The sequence below is a fragment of the Nymphaea colorata genome, chromosome 8 (assembly GCF_008831285.2).
Source record: "Nymphaea colorata isolate Beijing-Zhang1983 chromosome 8, ASM883128v2, whole genome shotgun sequence".
NCBI classification, from domain to species: domain Eukaryota; kingdom Viridiplantae; phylum Streptophyta; class Magnoliopsida; order Nymphaeales; family Nymphaeaceae; genus Nymphaea; species Nymphaea colorata.
In genome coordinates, this window is record NC_045145.1 from 6,498,709 (window position 1) to 6,519,232 (window position 20,524).

A 20,524-nucleotide genomic window follows, 5' to 3' on the forward strand; every position below is an offset into this window, starting at 1 on the left:
AAGAAAAAAAAAAAAGAAGAAATGAGAAGAATGGTTAGGGCAGAGTCAACAAGTCAACGAAGCCTTTACTGACATCTGGCGATGGGAGAAGTCGGTAAAGGCCCTACTAAAAAACGTCAGTAAATTGGTGTAGTACTTTTACCCACGTCCAGAGCATGTTTGTGAAACAGCCATTAGCAACATCCGAAGGTTACGTGCTGATAAAAGTTGAGTTATTTGGTAAAATCAATAGTTTTTGGAAGTGATTCGGTGCTTTTCCTGCAAAAGTTCATGCTTTTAAGATGGCTTTGAGTTGGTAGAGTCTATATTATCCAACCTCTAATCAGATTCTTGGAGATTCAACCCGAAGTTAATCACCTTCTTTGTTTAGTTGAATGTAGTTTTTCTTGGTTTTGACTTCATTTTTCGTCATTAGTTTGAGTTCCTCTTCTTATGGTATCGTGTTTGATTGTCTTAACTAGTGTTTGCACATCTTAAGTTTTGGGTCTATAGGTTTGGGTTGCCACAGTTGGCTGAAATCTGGCCTTAATTAGTATTTCCCAGCGAGTTTGAGATTGATTGGAGCAATAATAGTTTAATTTTATTACTTTTTTTTTCCCTCAATAATCCATTCCCGGATTTCGAGCCAGAACTCACTGACTCCAGTTAAATGATTATTTGATGTGTCGTTTCACTTCGTATTGCAATGAGAAAACCCAATTTTAAGAGTGAAATTTATTGAGTTTAAAGCTATAAATCTCCAATCAATTTTATCTCTATTTTCTGTAATATGTGTCCTTTGAGTCTCGATATGTTGATGTGGATTTAGTTCACACTTATCTTTCGATAAAATATCAATATTTCTGCACACCGGGAGTCATCATTTTTTCATTTATTGAAAGAAAGAAGCATTTTTTCTATTCCATATGTGCATATTCTTCGACATATAAGATTATATATTCATGAGAAGCAATAGCAACGAAACAAAGTCTGACACGTTATGGGATCACCGCGTACGGCCAAGAGTTTGTTCAAATTAACAAAGAAAGAATGCTGAAGATTGAGCAAATGAAACCAGAGGATCTATGTTAGGGAGTCCACATTATATTGTTTTCTCAAAGTCTTGGGGCGGGCAATTTGTAATTGATATTTCGTGGAAGTAGACGGGGCAAATTTGCGTTTTCTTCAAAATTAAATCCTAAATTGGTTGGGTTGCAGACAGAGACAAAGAAAAGCAGCATTTACTGTATGGAGTAGTATTAAATAAAAAACTGGAAGAAAGAATGAATGGATTATTGTTAAAATGCAGAGGAAGGATGGAAGAAAGGTTGACCACTTAACGCATTTCAATTCTGTGGTATTTGGTCTCCTGAACAACGGCGAAGGCTGAAAATTGTGGGAGAGGAAGCTGAGGGGTCAAACGCTCCTTCTAGTTGCATTCTTATTCTCCAGACGCATGCTTTGGCATCCCAACGTGCCAAATTACCCCTTTAAATATGAGCTCAGGCAGCTTTCTCAAGACGTCGTTGGTCGTTGGCTGATATCTTGACTCATTTCAACATTTCTCCGTTCTTTCCTACGTAGATCCGATCCCTTCTCAATTCCCTGTCCTAATGGATTCTTTCAATTCCTCTGCGACCTTGTTCGGCGGTTTCCAGCCAATCCCGGACGTGAAGAACAACAATGATGTGCAGGAGCTGGGTAAGTTTGCAGTGGCAGAGTACAAGGCAGAGTACAAGAAGGAGCACCCAGGAGAAGCAGCTCTACTGTTCGCAGAGGTGGTGGAGGCTCAGAGCCAGGTGGTGGCCGGAACCAACTACAAACTGCTGATCAAGGCCCTGGAAGCGGGGTATCTTAGGCACTACAAGGCTCTTTGTGTATGAGAAGCCATGGGAGCACGTCAAGACCCTGACATCGTTTGAATCTGTTTTCCCCTCATTAAGCAATGCTTGCTTGCTGCTGCCATCTTCTATGTTGAACCTCTGCATTCATTCCGTTCATAGCTCATGATAAAGTTCTATGGAACGCTCCTAGAACCCCATGGTCTGTCGTTGCAATGTTTCTCTGTTCGTCTAACTTCTGCTTCTAGTCACAATCGGTTCTTTGGTGATATTGTAATAAACTGTTTGGCATTGTTTAAGTATGTCGTCCCATTGAAATTGGATTTAAATAAATATTTGATCGGATTTAGAATCTAAATATCCTATATCCAATATCAATACAGTTTGACATATTGTAATGTGGTTTGGATTCATTTTAAAAATCGGATTATAAATGGGTTTTTATAGTGAATTCTGATTTGGATATGGTATAAATTTTTCTTCATTTATGTCTCAATCTAGATATGTGAATATCCAAAGAAACAAATAGTAAAGGTATATCTGATTCGAATCTAATCCATTGGCATCCCTGAGAATGAACCAAGTTTTCTCTAAAATCGAGCTAGCCTTGTAAGCACTGACACAATCCCATAAATTTTAACATGTAGCATGGATTTTAAATCCTTGATCATTAGTTTGTTTAAAATGAAGATCTTCCAAAAAACACCTTTTTAAGCCTCTTGAAACTAAAATCTGAGGCTATCAAAAACAGCCTATAAGTTGTGGCTTCACCATAAATCATTAGTACCACTTTGTTGCATGATCTGTCTAGTGACTGCTGTTTATATATATATATATATATATATATATATATATATATATATATATCCTCTTGAGATCCTAATCAAAATTTTTTTAACCTTTTTGGGAGCCATTTTTGGGAGCCATGTTGGTGTCGTTGCAATGTGTCTCTGTTTGTCTAACTTCTGCTTCTAGTCACAATCCGTTCTTTGGTGATATTGTAATAAGCCGTTTGGCATTGTTTAAGTATGTAGTCCCATTGGAATTGGATTTAAATAAATATTTGTTCGGATTTAGAATCTAAATATCCAATATCCAATATCCAATATCAATACAGTTTGACATATTGTAATGTGGTTTGGATTCATTTTAAAAATCGGATTCTAACTGGGTTTGTATAGTGAATTCAGATTTGGATATGGTATAAATTTTTTTTTCATTTAGGTCTCAATCCAGATATGTGAATATCCAAAGAAACAAATATAGTAAAGGTATATCTAATTCGAATCCAATCCATTGGCATCCCTTAGATTGAACCAAGTTTTCTCTAAAATCGAGCTAGTCTTGTAAGCATTGACACAATCTCATAAATTTTAACATGTAGCATGGATTTTAAATCCATCATCATTAGTTTGTTTAAACCGAAGATCTTCCAAAAAACACCTTTTTAAGCCTCTTGAAACTAAAATTTGAGGCTATCAAAAACAACCTATAAATTGTGGCTATATATATATATCCTCTTGAGGTCCTAATCAAAATTTTTTTAACCTTTTTGGGAGCTATGTTGGCCAATTTAAAGATTGTTGTGTTTCACATTTGTCACTTAATCTCCAACAAAGCCTGGTATACATGGGTCAAGTTAATGTTTGGTTTTTGGTGTCTCTTGAAAAGGTAAGTCTGGAGTGGGGCATTTGAGATTTTGGATGGACGACTTTCCCATGCCCGCAGGCTCGTGATCCTTAAAATGCATAATAATAATGACAGAATGACCACTGTTTTATATATAAATGGGTTTTTGAATGGAAACAACAAAAGTTGCGGCTCTTATGAACCTGCCTGAAAAATAGGACAAATACATGGAACACAATAACAAGTGTTTTATGGATCCACTCTATTTTTTGCATTAGATTCATGAGACAGTAAAAAAAAAGTGTTACTGTTATTAAACAACCTCTTAATGACATAGTTGTTTCAATGATTTAGATGAATTGGTTTGCGAATAGGCTAAACATAAAAAAAGTTTTTCACAAGTACAAGATAGAAATATATAATTAAATATAGGCAAACATAATAAAATTCGATCAACATTAGGAAAAAATAGTTTTAAAAATGGCACATGAAACTTTTGAATCAGCATGCTGGATCAAACCAGTTTGCCGCCGGTTTCGGTTTTGCTTAGGTCGATTTTGACTTCCAAAACAACTATGCTTCCTCGTTCAACCGATTCCAAAAGAAATGGAATTGGACACCATTCAATGTTCCGATTCTTTTAAGAAGGAAAAAAGCTGATCGGATTCTTTTATTAAACTCATTTATCGTGATGGCAATGTTCCCCACCCGTTTTCCAGCAGCCAGCAGGACCTTCTTGTTTCACTCGTCAATAATTATCCAGGAAAAAGACCTTTCGTTGAATATGTGTCTCTACATCCTTTTCGATATTGTTTATTTCTGAAAAACATGATCACCATTTAGACAAAATTAATTTAATGGAAAATCTGAATTTTGCTTCTGCATGAGTACAATTTGAATGTCTATATATACTTATATAAGCAGGCACTTGGATGGTAAAAGAATAAAAATGTGTCGCCTAAATCTTTAGCAACGAGGGTGTTAAATAAAGATAATTTATAATGTAGCACGGTTTTTCTTTTACCCTATTTATATCAATGTTTGTTGTATTTTTTAGTCATAATCTTTTAGAGTCTGTTTTGGCAATACTAACACATTGAACTGTCTTACGAATTTGTCTCATAAAATAATGCATATCCATGGCACCAGGTAACACATTGTTCCATGAAACTGCCTTATTTTTGTAGCTCAAATGCATTGAACAGTATATTGCTGCCAAACACTGCCATATATTTTCGAATGGAAAAATAATTAAAACATGTTGTTAAAAAATAAACTTTAAAAGTGTGGGTATTAGCAACAATTTAATTTGTAGTCATCCTTTATGGTATTTTAAAGAGCCATTTAGCAGCATCTGTCAACCAGCAAATTCTAGTTTTCATATTATTACATAGAAGACTTCTACGTTGTATGTTAAAATTTATCTAAAAATATCATGAATCATTGTTATATCCTAAACAGTGGCTAATATTTATATAACATCGATAGATTTTAGTTTTTAGACGTTTGATAGCATCTAATACAAAATAGTATATGACTGCATCTAAATATATATATCGGTTACCTCTGTAGCTCAATAGCTATTTCTAATTTTATGTAACTAAAATTGCATTTATGACAGCCAGTTGCTTAGCAACAGAATGTACTTTTTAGTACAGTTTCTTGTGAAACAAAATTAAAAAAATAAACATCCAACTATATAAATAGCTGGCTGATTTCAATTAAGTCTGGTTGTCATGCTTCTTTACATCAGACAGCCTATTGTTTTAAACAATTTAAAAAAACAAAAAAGGTGGTCGAACCATTTCCCTTTCCCTCACTGGTAAGGGCTGGCCTGCCCCTTCCACTCGCTAGCAGGCTGCCAGAATGGAGAGCTCCTCCCTCCTAAAATAGGTTTGCAGCAATGTCAATTTTTTTTGGTGGAGAGGTCGTCACCTCCTTATCTGTGGCATCAGTGATGCCTGCGGTCCCTGCAGATTCTCACCGGCACTGCGAAGGGAGGCGACAATCTCACACTACATTAACTTTTTTTTTTTGAAAAAAAAAAACAAAAGTAAAGCTCCGAAGATTGAAACTAAGCCAACTTTGTGTTTCGGTGCAATTTTTAATGAAATTATTTGAAGCAAAAGTAAACCACCCTTTTTATCTTGTAGCCATCCAATTACGATGAGGAACACTAATCGAACAAATGCGGTAACTGCTAGTCTGCTAGTGGGAAGAAGAGGAAAGAAAAAATAAAAAAAGAGAAGAAAAAGAATTGAGAAGAAAGGTTCAGGCATAGTTAACAACTCGATGAAGCCTTTAACAAGTCGACTAAGCATTTACCGATGTCTAACGTGTGGAAGACATCGGTAAAAGACATCGGTAAAGGCCCAAGTAAAAACCGTCAGCAAATTTGGTGTAGCGTATCTGTGAAACAGCAAGTAATGACGTCCGAAGGTAACCCATCGAAAAAAGTAGGGTTATACAGACACGCAGGGTAGACGTTGCTAACTTTAAGCTGGGAAAAATTTTACCGACACGTCGGTAAAACTAATTTCTTTTTATCAACGTTTGCAAAGTGAATTTTGGCACAAGTAACTTTTTACTGACGTTCAATGATAGACGTTGATAAAAATAAACTGGACCAATAGCACCACGCGTTGGTGAAGGCTGATTTCACCTACATTTTTCTCTAAACGTCGGTAAAAAAGAATCTTCACCGACCTTTGCCACTGGATGTTGGTATCGACGTCAGTTTTTCCATGCATCGGTGAATCCATCTTTTCTTGTAATGTGGTTTCAAGATTATTTTCTATTTTTTTGTTAATTTTGGGTGATAAGCTGGTAACTCATTTAGGTGATGAAACTATATACGGTGGCAGCTATTCACCATCTATGAAATTTTGTGCCATCAGTAAAAACATGTTTTTAGTTTTTTAAATCAATAAATTACAATTACCTACCTATAAATATCACAGAAAAATACTTAATAGTAACCACACCTTGTAAAGAAAAAATCAATGCATTGATAGTAAAAAACAATGCAAGAAAACAAACACCTTGGATAAGAGGAGATAGTAAAATAACCCAAAAATTAACAAGAGAAAAAATAAATACCATCACTATAAATGTTTATGAAATAAATGAACTAGCCAATATAGAAAAAAGATTAGAGAAATTGTACTCAGAAAATCCATTACAATATTGGGACAAGCATAAGACAACAGTAAAAATAGAATTGATAAAAGAAGATAGTATAATAACACAACCATCTTTAAAATATATACTTGATGATCTAAATGAATTTGATTTACACATAAATGAACTGTTAAAAGAAGGATATATACAAAAGTCAAACTCAAAACATAACAGCCCAACATTCATTGTTAATAAGCACAGAGAACAAAAGAGAAGAAAAACTAGAATGGTTATAGATTATAGAAATTTAAACGCAAAAGCTAAAACTTATAACTACCCAATTCCAGATAAAATACTAAAACTTAAACAAAAATCAGGATACCAATATTTTAGTAAATTTGAATGCAAAAGTGGATTTTACCATTTAAAACTCGAAGAAGAAAGTAAAAAACTAACAACGTTCACAGTTCCAAACGGATCTTATGAATGGAATGTACTACCATTTGGATACAAAAATGCTCCTAGAAGATTCCAAAGTTTTATGGACAAACAGTTTAAAGGGTTAAGAAATTGTGTAATATATATAGATGATATACTACTTTTCAGCCACACACAGGAAGACCATTATGAGTTGCTAAACGAATTCATAAAATATACGAACAAGGCAGGAATAGCTATAAGTAAAAACAAAGCAGTCATTTGTAAAAAACAGATTGACTTCCTAGGAATAGAACTAGACAAGCACAAACAGAAGAACTCGATACTAAAAAGAAGTTACAATCATTCTTAGGACTAGTAAACCAAGTCAGAGAATATATACCATACCTAGCAAAACATTGTAAACCACACCTAGAAAAACTGAAAAAAGACAAAGAATACTATTGGACGGAAGAAGACAAACAACATATCAACCAAATTAAAACAGTGTGTAAAAACTTACCTAAACTAGAATTTCCAAATGAACAGAAACCATTTATATGGATTATAGAATCTGATGCCTCATAATATAGTTATGGATCACAGTTCCAAAAGGTACAAAACAATTGGAACCATATATAAGAACTAATTAGCACACTACACACACTACAAACTGAGCTGCGGTCACCATGCCAAGCCTCTCAGTAAAAATAATCTCAATAACTCAACCTTTTACTTGTGCAGATAATCAGAATGGAATTAGAAGAACATCAAACCCACATAGCCCAGTTACAAACCCAAATCAAAGAACTCCTGAAATGGAAAACCGAAACAGAAAACCTCCAGAAAGTCCCAGAAATCATGATCTAGACACCAAAACTAGAAACAAAAATAGAAATCCAAGAACCAAAGGCATTACAAAAAATAACCAAGTCAGAAATTATATTCAAACCAAGGTTCAATGACACAAACCTAAACCAAAGATTCCAGAAACCTATTGTACAAATTAAACTGAACCTGTTCACACCACCCCAAACCCAAACTTATCTGGAAACCATCCAGAAGGAGAAAACCGCAAGCCAATCCATGATAATCAATAACTACCTAAGAAACCTGAAAAAAGTTTGTGACTACCTAAACAAAAATCCTAGAGAAAAGAATACATCACCAGAAAAAGGCTATATTACCATACCATACACAGGGATAAATAAAATGATAGCCTATCCAAACACAGATCCAAACCTAGTAAAGATGGTACACAGTTATGGATTACTTCACACTGTTTACACCAGCAATGCTAAGGAACTAGAAGAAATTCTAGAATTATGCAAAGCAGCAAAGCGGTACCTAGAAGTAACAAAAGCACCTCTTATCTTTCTACGGATATATGCTACCCAAGCAGAAATATTTGAGGATAGGATACTTCCTACTATATATGCCGTTAAGATAGGACTAACAAAAGAGCTTGTGCAACCAGAATACCAGTTACAAGAAGAGATATTATTGGTAGAAATGAAAGACTTCTTTATCAGGAAAAGGCCCAGAGATTTATAAGTAATTTTTGTAGAATTACTACACCAGTACCAAGAACCCAATGTATGGATGTACGAAGCAAGAAACAGACAGATCATCTATTCCTTGTCATTAAAAACGAAAGAAGGAAGTAAAGAGGAGATTTTGAGGTGGCTAGAAACCCTGATAATGCCGGATAAACCACCACAGACTAGAGCAATAAAAGGACCATTGATGGGAACGAAAAATCTCAAGGAATTTTGCCAGTTCATGCAAAAATACCCAGAGCATAAGTGTGCAGAATGCGGAAAGGGTAAAGAATTGTGCAAAGTAAATCTTTAGATAATAATTCCAGTCAATACTTCAATCACTACCATTACCATGGAAAAGCTGTGATTGATTGGAATATATTCTAAAGAAATACCACATACAAAAGCCCATTAGCGAATTCAAGAGCGAATAAAGAAACACCACATACAAAAGCAGATTCGTCCATTAGCGAATGAAAGAAGAGTGAATAAAGAAAAGCAGATTCATCGATAGATTCTCAAAGATAGAGCGAATAGAGAAGTATTGGCAGATTCGTCAGAGACAGAGCGAATAAAGAAGTTTGGCAGATTCATCAAAGACAGAGTGAATAAAGAAGTCTGTTCGCAGAACGAATAAAAGTAGATCGCACTAAAGAAAAGAAGAGATCTCAGCCACACATCTAGATGCTAACGAGTCAAACCTGAGCCGTAGATCTCCTCCTCAGAGGTCTATATATTGAAAGCAGTAGGAAGCAGACTTTCTATCTTCTCCTTCATCATTTCCTTATGTTCTCTAGATCTTGAGTTCTGTATTCAAGATTTCTCTGATTTGGGTTTGTAACTGGGCTATCTGGGTTTGATGTTCTTCTAATTTCATTCTAATTGCATAACAATATTCTGAGGCATCAGATTCTATAATCCATATAAATGGTTTCTGTTCATTTGGAAATTCTAGTTTAGGTAAGTTTTTACACACTGTTTTAATTTGGTTGATATGTTGTTTGTCTTCTTCCATCCAATAGTATTCTTTGTCTTTTTTCCGTTTTTCTTGGAGTGGTTTACAATGTTTTGCTAGGTGTGGTATATATTCTCTGACTTGGTTTAGTAGTCCTAAGAATGATTGTAACTTCTTTTTAGTATCGAGTTCTTCTGTTTGTGCTATTTTTTGAACAATATGGGTTTGCATTTTAATGTCTGCTTTGTCTATTTCTATTCCTAGGAAGTCAATATGTTTTTTACAAATGACCGCTTTGTTTTTACTTATAGCTATTCCTGCCTTGTTCGCATATTTTATGAATTCGTTTAGCAACTCATAATGGTCTTCCTGTGTGTGGCTGAAAAGTAGTATATCATCTATATATATTACACAATTTCTTAACCCTTTAAATTGTTCGTCCATAAAACTTTGGAATCTTCTACGAGCATTTTTGTATCCAAATGGTAGTACATTTCATTCATAAGATCCGTTTGGAACTGTGAATGTTGTTAGTTTTTTACTTTCTTCTTCGAGTTTTAAATGGTAAAATCCACTTTTGCAATCAAATTTACTAAAATATTGGTATCCTGATATTTGTTTAAGTTTTAGTATTTTATTTGGAATTGGGTAGTTATAAGTTTTAGCTTTTGCGTTTAAATTTCTATAATCTATAACCATTCTAGTTTTTCCTCTCTTTTGTTCACTGTGCTTATTAACAATGAATGTTGGGCTGTTATGTTTTGAGTTTGACTTTTGTATATATCATTCTTTTAACAGTTCATTTATGTGTAAATCAAATTCTTTTAGATCATCAGGTATATATTTTAAAGATGGTTGTGTTATTATACTATTTTCTTTTATCAATTCTATTTTTACTGCTGTCTTATGCTTGTCCCAATATTGTAATGGATTTTCTGGGTACAATTTTTCTAATCTGTTTTCTATATTGGCTAGTTCATTTATTTCATGAACATTTATAGTGATGGTATTTATTTTTTCTCTTGTTAACTTTTGGGTTATTTTACTATCTCCTCTTATCCAAGGTGTTTGTTTTCTTTCATTGTTTTTTACTATCAATGCATTGATTTTTTCTTTACAAGCTGTGGTTAGTATTAAGTATTTTTCTGTGATATTTATAAGTAGGTAATTGTTTAAGAAAGGCCTACCCAATATGATATCTTTGTAATGTAATTCAAAAGCATAAATTCTATTAATTTTTATTACGTTTTTCCATATTTGTACATTTACATTTTCAGCTTTGTAATTTATTAGTGCTTTGGCTCCATTAAATCCTCTACCTTCCAAAGGGTTATCTAGTTTTTCCCATTCATTATCTGGTAAGCAATTCTTTTTGCATAAGTTTATTTGGGCTCCTGTGTCTATATATGCTATATAATATCTATTATGATATCCTCGCGGTATAACTTTTATCAATATATATATAAACTTGTTTTTACTAATATTCATTCGGTGTCGCTTGATTCTTCATCACTATAGTTTCTTCTCTCAAATGCTCTATAAATAAGATATTATACTCTTTTTTCTTTTTCTTTCCAGTATTCCATAAACTTCCATTCTGCAACTGCTCTTGCTCGTAAATAAGTAAAGAAATGCCTCCTGTAGTCTCTAAATTTCTTTCTAATCATCCTTTCTCCCAATTTTCCTATAAACCTTAGTACCCATATGTAAATTCTAAATAATCTTTCTCTCCTATTTCGTACAAAGTTCCTAGTGTCTCTATTATATGCTTTTACACTTGTATTTGAAAACATTCTGTTTTATCATATGATATATCTGACATTGATTCATCTGAGTCTATGTTTCTGATCTCTCTAATCCATCTATCATGTGTCTTGTGTATTAGTCGATTAATAAATTGTCTAACTATTACCATCTTTTTTAATAATAATACCCATTTGTTTTGGGTAGCCATAACTTTTCTTCTATCGTTTACATTGATTGGTACAATATATGTTAGTCCTGGATCTAATTTAATCATTTATCCTTCCATTCTATTTATTATATTTCTCTACATTATGTCATCGTCATAGTCATAGTAGTCATTTTCGTAATCTGTATAGTCCTCTGTATAATAATCCTCATTATCATAGGTTGATAGTATGGTCAACCTTCGCTTCTTCTTCTACCATGTCTTTTAGGTTGTTAATAAATTGTTTTACTAATATATATATCTTTAATATGTTAGCTAATTTTTTTTCCTAATTTTCTTTTCCTCTAATGCTCTATACAATGTCTTTTTCATATCTTGTTCAAATTTTTTAGTATTTATTTGGCTAATCATCAAAACTTCTTAATATTATTATGCGTTTTCCTAGATGTGCAATTTCTAGTGTATATTTTTCAATCCTAAAGTTTTCATATTTATTTAGCCACTTGTTGCCTAATATGATTCCTGTTAAATTGTCATTTCTCAATGCTTGTATTTCAAATTCTACTTCAAACATGTAATCGGCTATCTTAATTTCTTTGCTCACTTTTCCTATGCTTCTTATGATGTTTCCCTGGATATGCTTATATCTATGCTCACTTGGTAATATTATATCAATATTTATCATGTCTGGCGTGATGTAATTTTCTTCCGATCATGTATCTATTAATATTTTCTTTATCATATTGTCTATAGTTCCTTTAACATGGAATTGTTTTTGGTGACTAGTTTCTCCTGATGTACTGATACTTAGTATTTGTTTGATAATTTGTAATTCATTTTGTCCATCTTCTACGTAATATGATTCATCATCGTTTATTATTGTTATTAATTGTTTGAATGGATTGTCCATTTGTTTTTCTTTTTGTTGATATTTTATGTTTATTTGTTACTACATACATATTTTTCCCTTTGATAGTCATTACTTTACAACCTTTCTCGAGTTTTATTCCTGATAGTTTCCAGTACAATACTAGGCTTCTATCTATGTGTTTGTCTGTTAGACTTATAGTATAGTTAGGTTTTACTATGAACTTTAGTTTTTGATAAATTAGGTTTCCTCTAACTTTTGCTATTATAGCTTTCTCTACTGAGTAGATTATCCTATCGTCTGATAAATAAAGTTCTAATGGAGTATCTATACCTTCTTTAAAACAAGCTTTTACTAATATTTCTATTCCTCCAAAATATACATATTTCATAGGAGTTTTTATTTTTAGTTGTTTTAGTTCTTCTTGGATTCCATGTCTACTGATAAGTGGTACTCTAGTTGTTCCTTCAGATAATCCTGCATGTTCTATGTCTATTACATGTTCTCGTTGGTTGATAATATAGTATTCTTCTTTTTTTTTCTTAAGCATTGTTTTTATTATTGGTATTTTCCTTATTAACGGAAAGTCAAATATTTTTTCTGTGCTAATGTCCAATTCTTGGTTCTCTATTTGCTTGAATATTTTTTCATCAAAAATGACTCGCTGAATTGTGTAATCTTCTGTCAACTCTTCTTGGCATCTAATATCTTGTGGTTTTTCTATTTTGTCACTCATCTTCACTACTGTTTGTTTCGTATATTATCGGTTATCTCTATTTCACTAAGTTCTTCAATATTGATATAATCGCCTTCTATTGTATTTACTAATTTTTGTTTCATAGGTTGTCTACAATTTTTTGCTATATGTCTTATTTTTCCATAGTTATAATATTTACAACTTCTTGGGTTTTTGGTATATTTATTTTTATTTTTAATATAGTATCTTTTCTTTGGATACTTATGCTTATATTGTTTATATTTTTTATAGTAATGTTTGAGCTTCCTATATTTTTTATTGTATTTTCTTGATTTATAATATGTTTTATATCCTAATTGAGGTGTAATATGTTCTTCACAACATTTATATGGTGATTTTGTTATTAGTTTTAGTTTTTTGGACTTTACATATTCTTCACACATTGTTTTGAACCATGTTCTTAGGAATTTTATTCTTGATCCTAATGTATCTTCCTTTGGTTTATTTTCTTGGAACACTTTTATTACCTGTCCATAAACTATCGGTGGTAATTTTGAAAAGAACAAGTCTAATTATCTAGGTTTTTCTTCTAAAGTTATACTTGCTTGGTAATAATATTTACTGAACAGTTCTACATATTCTTCTACGTAGCACAGGTCACATATTGCCAAATTTAAAATATTTTGTCTTGCATTTATTTTTATTTGGTCTTCATATATTTTTTCAATATTCGAATGCGAGAATTCTACTTTAATAGATCCTAAGTATTTTTCTAAGATGTCTAACGGGTTTGTAGTAGCCGCTCCTTTACTATATGTGTCTGCTCTTAGAGCTTCTTTTGAAGAATTAGGTAACTAGTCGAACCATAAATATGCGTTTCCTACTAATGAATTTTCTATATACGCTGGTACATTTTTAATTTTTATTTTGCTTTCTGTAATATGTTTACTCATTTCTGCTTTCCATATTTGTAATAATACTAGTATGTTATTTGTGTTATCTAAATTTAATATTCCTTGTTTCTATTCTTTTTCTTCAATTTTTGTTTTTAGCCTGGATTTCCAAATTCTTTCCCATCTTTCACTTTTACTATAATCATCATGATGTCTATTTCTACTCGGATTTCCTTTATGTGTTCTTGGACCTGCTGGATATTCTTCTTTAATTTTTATCCCTTTTTTAGGAGTTGTGTTTATATTTATTTCCATGTCTGTTACTGATTCGTTTTCTCCTTGGTTCATCAATTCTGTATAAGTTATACTTGGTTCGTAGTTTTCTGTTTCAATCTCGTCTTCTGTTTCTAAGTCTCATATACTATTTGTTTCTACCATATTTATCTCTCTGTGTTTTTGCAAATTATCTAACAATTGATCTAATTTTTTATTTGTTTGTTCAAACTTCTGGTCTATTTTATCTATTAATTTTTCTAATAGTTCTATAACTCTATCCATTTTATTTTCCAGACGCGCTGAGCAACTTTGCACCGACTGTTCTTGATCAGCAGGGCAACCTTCATATTGCTACGTCTTCAATTTAGGCTTAGGCTTGTTTTCCTTGTTAAGTCTGCTTATCATATCTAGGACTGTTTCGGTATTCATTTCTTCCTCATCTAGTATTAGGTACATATCATCCTAATTTAACTCTAAAAATTTTCGTTCTAAGTTTGTTTCAATTATTCGGCATTTCTGTTCAAATACAAAAGTTTTCTTGGAATCAATTTTGTATTCTAATTTGTTCATATAAACGACTCTGTTATGACTCTTCTGATAATTAGGTCTCGGTTATACATAGTTGTTAGGTATTTTATCTCTCTTTTAACTATCTGGTCTGAAATATATAGTTTTACTGGTTCTCGTTCTACCTTTTGGATTTCGGGTTTCTTTTGATCTATGTTTCTTAAGATATCAGTGAGTTGGTTACTTATACGCTTCTGATTTTTCAAAATTATTTTTAAGTCATACAATATTTTTTCAAAGTCTGTTTTATCCATATTTTGTGAAGGGTTTTTCTGTCCGAGAAGTGCAAACATTTCCATCGTCATGTATGTGCTTTGTGTCCTATGATCTATCGGATTGCAATAACTTGAAATAACCTTCATCCTTTATATGATCTAATAGGCTCAAGACTCATCCTTACTGTGTTTCCCTCTTGACATGACCATCTCACTTTCCCCGATCGGCCTCTGCGTTTGTGGGTACTCGTATAAGGTCTTTCCCTCTTGGGTTACACATTCAGATTCCTCTTTTACCATTCAGTCATATAATCGAACTCAGGTGAACTTCAACTTAAACAATTGACAGAAATGAAGACTACTTTACACATGCATGAAGATCAAAATGTTAACACATACTCGTAAGGAAAACTAACACTTTATTTCATAATTAAAGCAAACATACTTACAGTTATTTCATCAATCCCTGACGAGGTTGATGATAGCTTACTACTGCTTGTCTCTGGAACAAACTCCATGAGACTACTAACTAGACTATGTAGTTACAATACTCTCAAGCTCTTATATTACTTGTAAATCTCTGGGCCTTTTCCTGATAAAGAAGTCTTTATTTCTGGCAATAATATCTTTTCCTGTAACTGGTAATGGTGGCAAAAAGCACTAGAATATTATAGTAATACTAGTGAGAGATTTCACAGACATAAATAGCCAATACCAAGGGTGTCAAATTCACAGTCAAGTTTATGGCGACAGTTGCATCATCTGTGGCCTTGTCTGAAAAAAAAGGTTACTAAAGTATGTAAGTGATGCATAAAAGTATGGGGAAAGTTTGATTTCAATTTTCATGGGGTGTCAGGCTGTTTTCTATCAATTGTGATTTTGTTGGAGTGTTAGAAATGTGTTGAATTGATTTTTGATTTGATTTTGCATTATGTAAAAGATTAATTTAATCTTTTAATTGATTTCTCCATACTAATCTTAAAGAGGGTTGTCCAGTTTCTTTTTGACGATGTGTACAAAGTGAACAAGTAACTTTTGACCGACGTTCAGTGATGGATATCGGTAAAAGTTACTTTTTGCAACATTTGTAAACGCACATCGACATTGATAACGCCACGTGCCGGGAAAGGCTGTTTTTCATCGACATTTGCCACTGGACGTTGGTATCGACGTCAGTTTTCCTGTGTGTCGATGAATCCATTTTTTCTTGTAATGTGGTTTCAAGATCATTTTCCATTTTCTTGTTAATTTTGGGTGATAAGATGGTAACCTAATGTTGTGATGAAACTCTATACAGTGGCAGTTATTTCACAAATTTTGTGCTAGTGTTAGAAACATGTTTTTAGATTGTTCAATCGATAAATTACAACAGGGTAAAAAGTACTAGATTATTATAGTAATACTAGTGAGAGGTTTCACACACATGAATAGCCAACACTGGGAACATCAACTTCATCATAAAGTTTATTGTGACAGTTACATCATCTGTGGCGTTGAAAGTTTGATTTCAATTTTTATGAGGTGTTGTCATGTTGTTTTCTATCAACTGTTATTTTGTTGGAGTGTTAGGAAATATGTTGAATTGATTTCTGTTCTGGTTTTGCATTACGTTAAAATTAATTCAATCTTTTAATTGGTTTCTTCATAGTAATCATAAAGGATTGTCTAGTTTTTCTTCGTATCGTCGTCTTCAAAGTGAACGTCAGTACAAGTAACTTTTTACCAACGTTCAGTGATGGACATCGGTAGAAGTTTCTTTTTTAGCAACATTTGAAAAATAGACGTCGATATAAAGAAACTGGACTTTGGTTAACACCACACGTCGGTAAAGGTTGTTTTCCACCAACATTTTTCTTTGAAGGTTGATAAAAATGAATATTCACCGACATTGGCCACTGGAATCGGTATCGACCTCAGTTTTCCCATGTGTCGGTGAATCCTTCTTTTCTTGTATTGTGGTTTCAAGATCCTTTTCCATTTTCTTGTTGATTTTGAGTGATAAGATGGTAACTTATTGAGGTGATGAAATTCTATATGGTGGCAGCTATTTCACCTACTATTAAATTTTGAGCTTGCGTTAGAAACATATTTTTAGTATTTTAAATTGGTAAATTACAATGGTGGCAAAAAGCACTAGAATACAGTAATACTTGTGAGAGATTTCACATTCATAAATAGCGAACACTGGAGATGTCAAATTCACCAGAATGTATATTGCGACAGTTGCCATAAAGTACAATCAGCAACTGTTAAATGGAGAATTACGTAGAAAATGAGGAACAAAACAGTAGGAAACCATGCACAAAATTGTAAGGTTATTTGTAAATGCATGTATCTGGGGGAATTGAAATCTTTTTTCTAACGGATATTTCTAGATAAAAATTTAAAAACCTTTGCTGGAACACAGCTGCCATGTATTAGCGATGGTTCATATTATGGCAATAAATTATAATGGTTTATCATCCGGCAATATCAAGCCGCCAGCAATTTCAATTCTCCCATGCATATAGTCACCCTCAGTAAAAGTAAAAGTAGAAAACCAAAAGAAAAATGTTGAAAAAGATGAAAATGCCTCCTCCATCAACTTGTGTTGAAAATGGATGAAAATGTTAAGAAGGTGCCCATGTTAGTCAGCAAACACAAAACCCGTCCTCTATCAACTTGTGTAGATGCCAATTTCTTCATATTCAGATCCGATGTATCTTAAAAACTTATCTTTCCATAAAATATCAATATTTCTGCAAACCAGGAGTCATCATTTTTTCATTTAATGAAAGAAAAGAGCATGCGTCTATATTCATGTTTGCATATTCTTTGAAATATATGATTATATATTCATGAGAAGCAATAGCAACGAAACAAAGTCTGACACGTTATGGGATCACCGCGTACAGCCAAGAGTTTAATCAAATTAACAAAGAAAGAATGCTGAAGATTTGAGCAAACGAAACCAGAGGATCTAGGTTAGGGAGTCCACATTATATTGTTTTCTCAAAGTCTTGAGGCGGGCAATTTGTTATTGATATTTCGTGGAAGCCCTGGACGCGGCAAATTTGAGTTTTTTGCAAAATTAAATCCTAAATTTGTTGGGTTGCATTCTTGCAGACATAGAGAAAGAAAAGCAGCATTTACTGTATGGAGTAGTATTAAATAAAAAACTGGAAGAAATAATGAATGGATTATTGTTAAAATGCAGAGGAAGGATGGAAGAAAGGTTGACCACGTAACGCATTTCAATTCTGTGGTATTTGGTCTCTTGAACAACGGCGAAGGCTGAAAATTGTGGGAGAGGAAGTGGAGGGGTCAAACGCTCCTTCTAGTTGCATTCTTATTCTCCAGACGCATGCTTTGGCATCCCAACGTGCCAAATCAGCCCTATAAATATGAGCTCAGGCTGCTTTCTCAAGACCATCATTGGTCGTTGGCCGATATATTAACTCATTTCAACATTTCTCCGTTCTTTCCTCCATAGATCCGATCCCCTCTCAATTCCCTGTCCTAATGGATTCTTTTAATTCCTCAGCGACCTTGCTCGGCGGTTTCCAGCCAATCCCGGACGTGAAGAACAACAAGCATGTACAGGAGCTGGGTAAGTTTGCAGTGGCAGAGTACAAGAAGGAGCACCCAAGAGAAGCAGCTCTAGTATTCGCAGAGGTGGTGGAGGCTCAGAACCAGGTGGTGGCCGGAACCAACTGCAAACTGCTGATCAAGGCCCTGAAAGCGGGGTATCTCAGGCACTACAAGGCTCTTGTGTATGAGAATCCATGGGAGCACGTCAAGACCTTGACATCATTTGAATCTGTTTTCCCCTGATTAAGCAATGCTTGCTTACTGCTGCCATCTTCTGTGTTGAACCTCTGCATTCATTCCGTTCATAGCTCATGATAAAGTTCTATGGAACGCTCCTAGAACCCCATGGTCTCTGTCGTTGCATGGTTCTCTGTTCGTCTAAGTTCTGTTTCAAGTCACAATCAGTTCTTTGGTGGTCAAGTCACAATCAGTTCTTTGGTGGTCATGTAATAAGCCGTTTGGCATTGTTTAATATTTGATCTCCTGAAAGTGTTGCGTGTATGTCATGGATCACATTAAAGCTTAAGTATGACATCCCATTGGAATTGGATTTAAATTATTTTTTGATCGGACTGAGATTCTAAATATCCAATATCAATGCAGTTTAACATATTGTAATGTGGTTTGGATTCAATTTAAAAATCCAGTTCTAACTGGGTTTGGATCGTGAATTCAGATTTGGATACGGTATAGATATTTCTTCATTTGTGTCTCAATCTGGATATGTGAATATGCAAATAAATGAATACATTAAAAACTATATCTGATTCATATCGGATCCATTGGCATACCTCCGATTGAACAAGTTTGCTCTAAAAGATGGAGCTAGTTTTATAAGCATTGACACAATCCTGGCTTTCTATGAGTAAATATCAGATTGAATTCAAATTTAATAAATGACACAATTGTCTGCCCCCCCGACCTCCGCCCCTGTTTGCGAGTAGGAACGTACAAAACTAACACAATTCTTGGTTTTCTGAATTGTTAAGAAAGTAGCAGTTTGAGAAGTGTGCAACAGTGAAATTGGATGAAAACTCAGTCCCAGTCGACGAGGATCAGTTTATAGCATTGGTTGATGATGTGGGATTGACAATAGGCCCTTGAGATGTCAATGTAACAAGAGCATGCCACAGTGAAAGGCCACAGTGAAAGGAACAGGGCACTGTCACACAGGGTAGATAACAATAGAGTAGATGAAAACAGAACAAAGAAATGGTATATTGAAATCAGTGGCAGCCGGTAAACATTATGGTTGTCTTTGTTTCTCCATGTTTTAGGATCCGTGGTGATCTGAGTTCATATGACTTAAGGTCTATGGATTTAATGTCGGGCCTCCCCTCATCTAACCTTAAACCCGTGGTTTTTAACATTTAGCATGAATTTCAAATCTTTGATCATTAGTTTGTTTAAATTGAAGATCTCCCAAAACACACCTTTTTAAGGCAAAACTAAAGTCTGAAGCTATAAAAAACAACCTATAAGTTGTGGTTCACCATAAATCAAATCATCGGTAATACTTTGTTTTTTATTTTATATATATATATATATATATATATATATATATATATATATATATATATATATATATCCTCTTCTACGGCTATTAAAAGACAGGTTTTGTATTACATTTGTCACTTAATCTCTACCATATGATCTTTTTAGAATTGATGATTTATATGATTCTCATCAAAACCAGGTATACAAGGGTCAAGCTAATGTTTGGTTTCTGGTGTCCTTTGAAAAGGTGAATCGGGAGTGGGGCATTTGCGATTTTGGCTGAACCCCTTTCCCATGCCTGCTGGCCCGTCAGCCGTGACAGAGCATCTCTAGAGTAGGCCAACGTGAGCCATTGATCCTTAAAATGCATAATAATGACAGAATGAGCCTGCTGTATATAAAAATGGGTTTCTTGAATAGAAACAACAAAAGCTGCGGTACTTATGAGCCATTTCCCATCAATAACACTTTGTTATTCTCTTATGAACCTGCTTAACAAATAAGACTTAACAAATAAGACAGCTACATGAAATAAAATAAGTGTTTT

General features: G+C 33.6%; 1 protein-coding gene across 1 annotated transcript; it reads left to right on the forward strand.

The window, feature by feature from the left end:
• Window positions 1-1,592: 1,592 nt before the first annotated feature.
• Window positions 1,593-18,723, forward strand: LOC116259705 (cysteine proteinase inhibitor 1-like). The gene is made up of 3 exons (XM_031637611.2): window positions 1,593-1,856; window positions 1,983-2,085; window positions 18,434-18,723. Exons 1-3 carry the CDS (start codon window positions 1,593-1,595, stop codon window positions 18,721-18,723), a joined length of 657 nt encoding a protein of 218 aa, XP_031493471.2.
• Window positions 18,724-20,524: the final 1,801 nt, after the last annotated feature.

Excerpts from the sequence above, each read along its gene's own strand:
- LOC116259705 (XM_031637611.2), top strand. The coding sequence starts at position 1,593 with ATGGATTCTTTCAATTCCTCTGCGACCTTGTTCGGCGGTTTCCAGCCA. Across the intron at positions 1,857-1,982 it reads GGCACTACAAGGCTCTTTGT|CTCATGATAAAGTTCTATGG; the intron begins GTATGAGAAGCC and ends TTCCGTTCATAG. Across the intron at positions 2,086-18,433 it reads TAGTCACAATCGGTTCTTTG|CGACCTTGCTCGGCGGTTTC; the intron begins GTGATATTGTAA and ends TTAATTCCTCAG.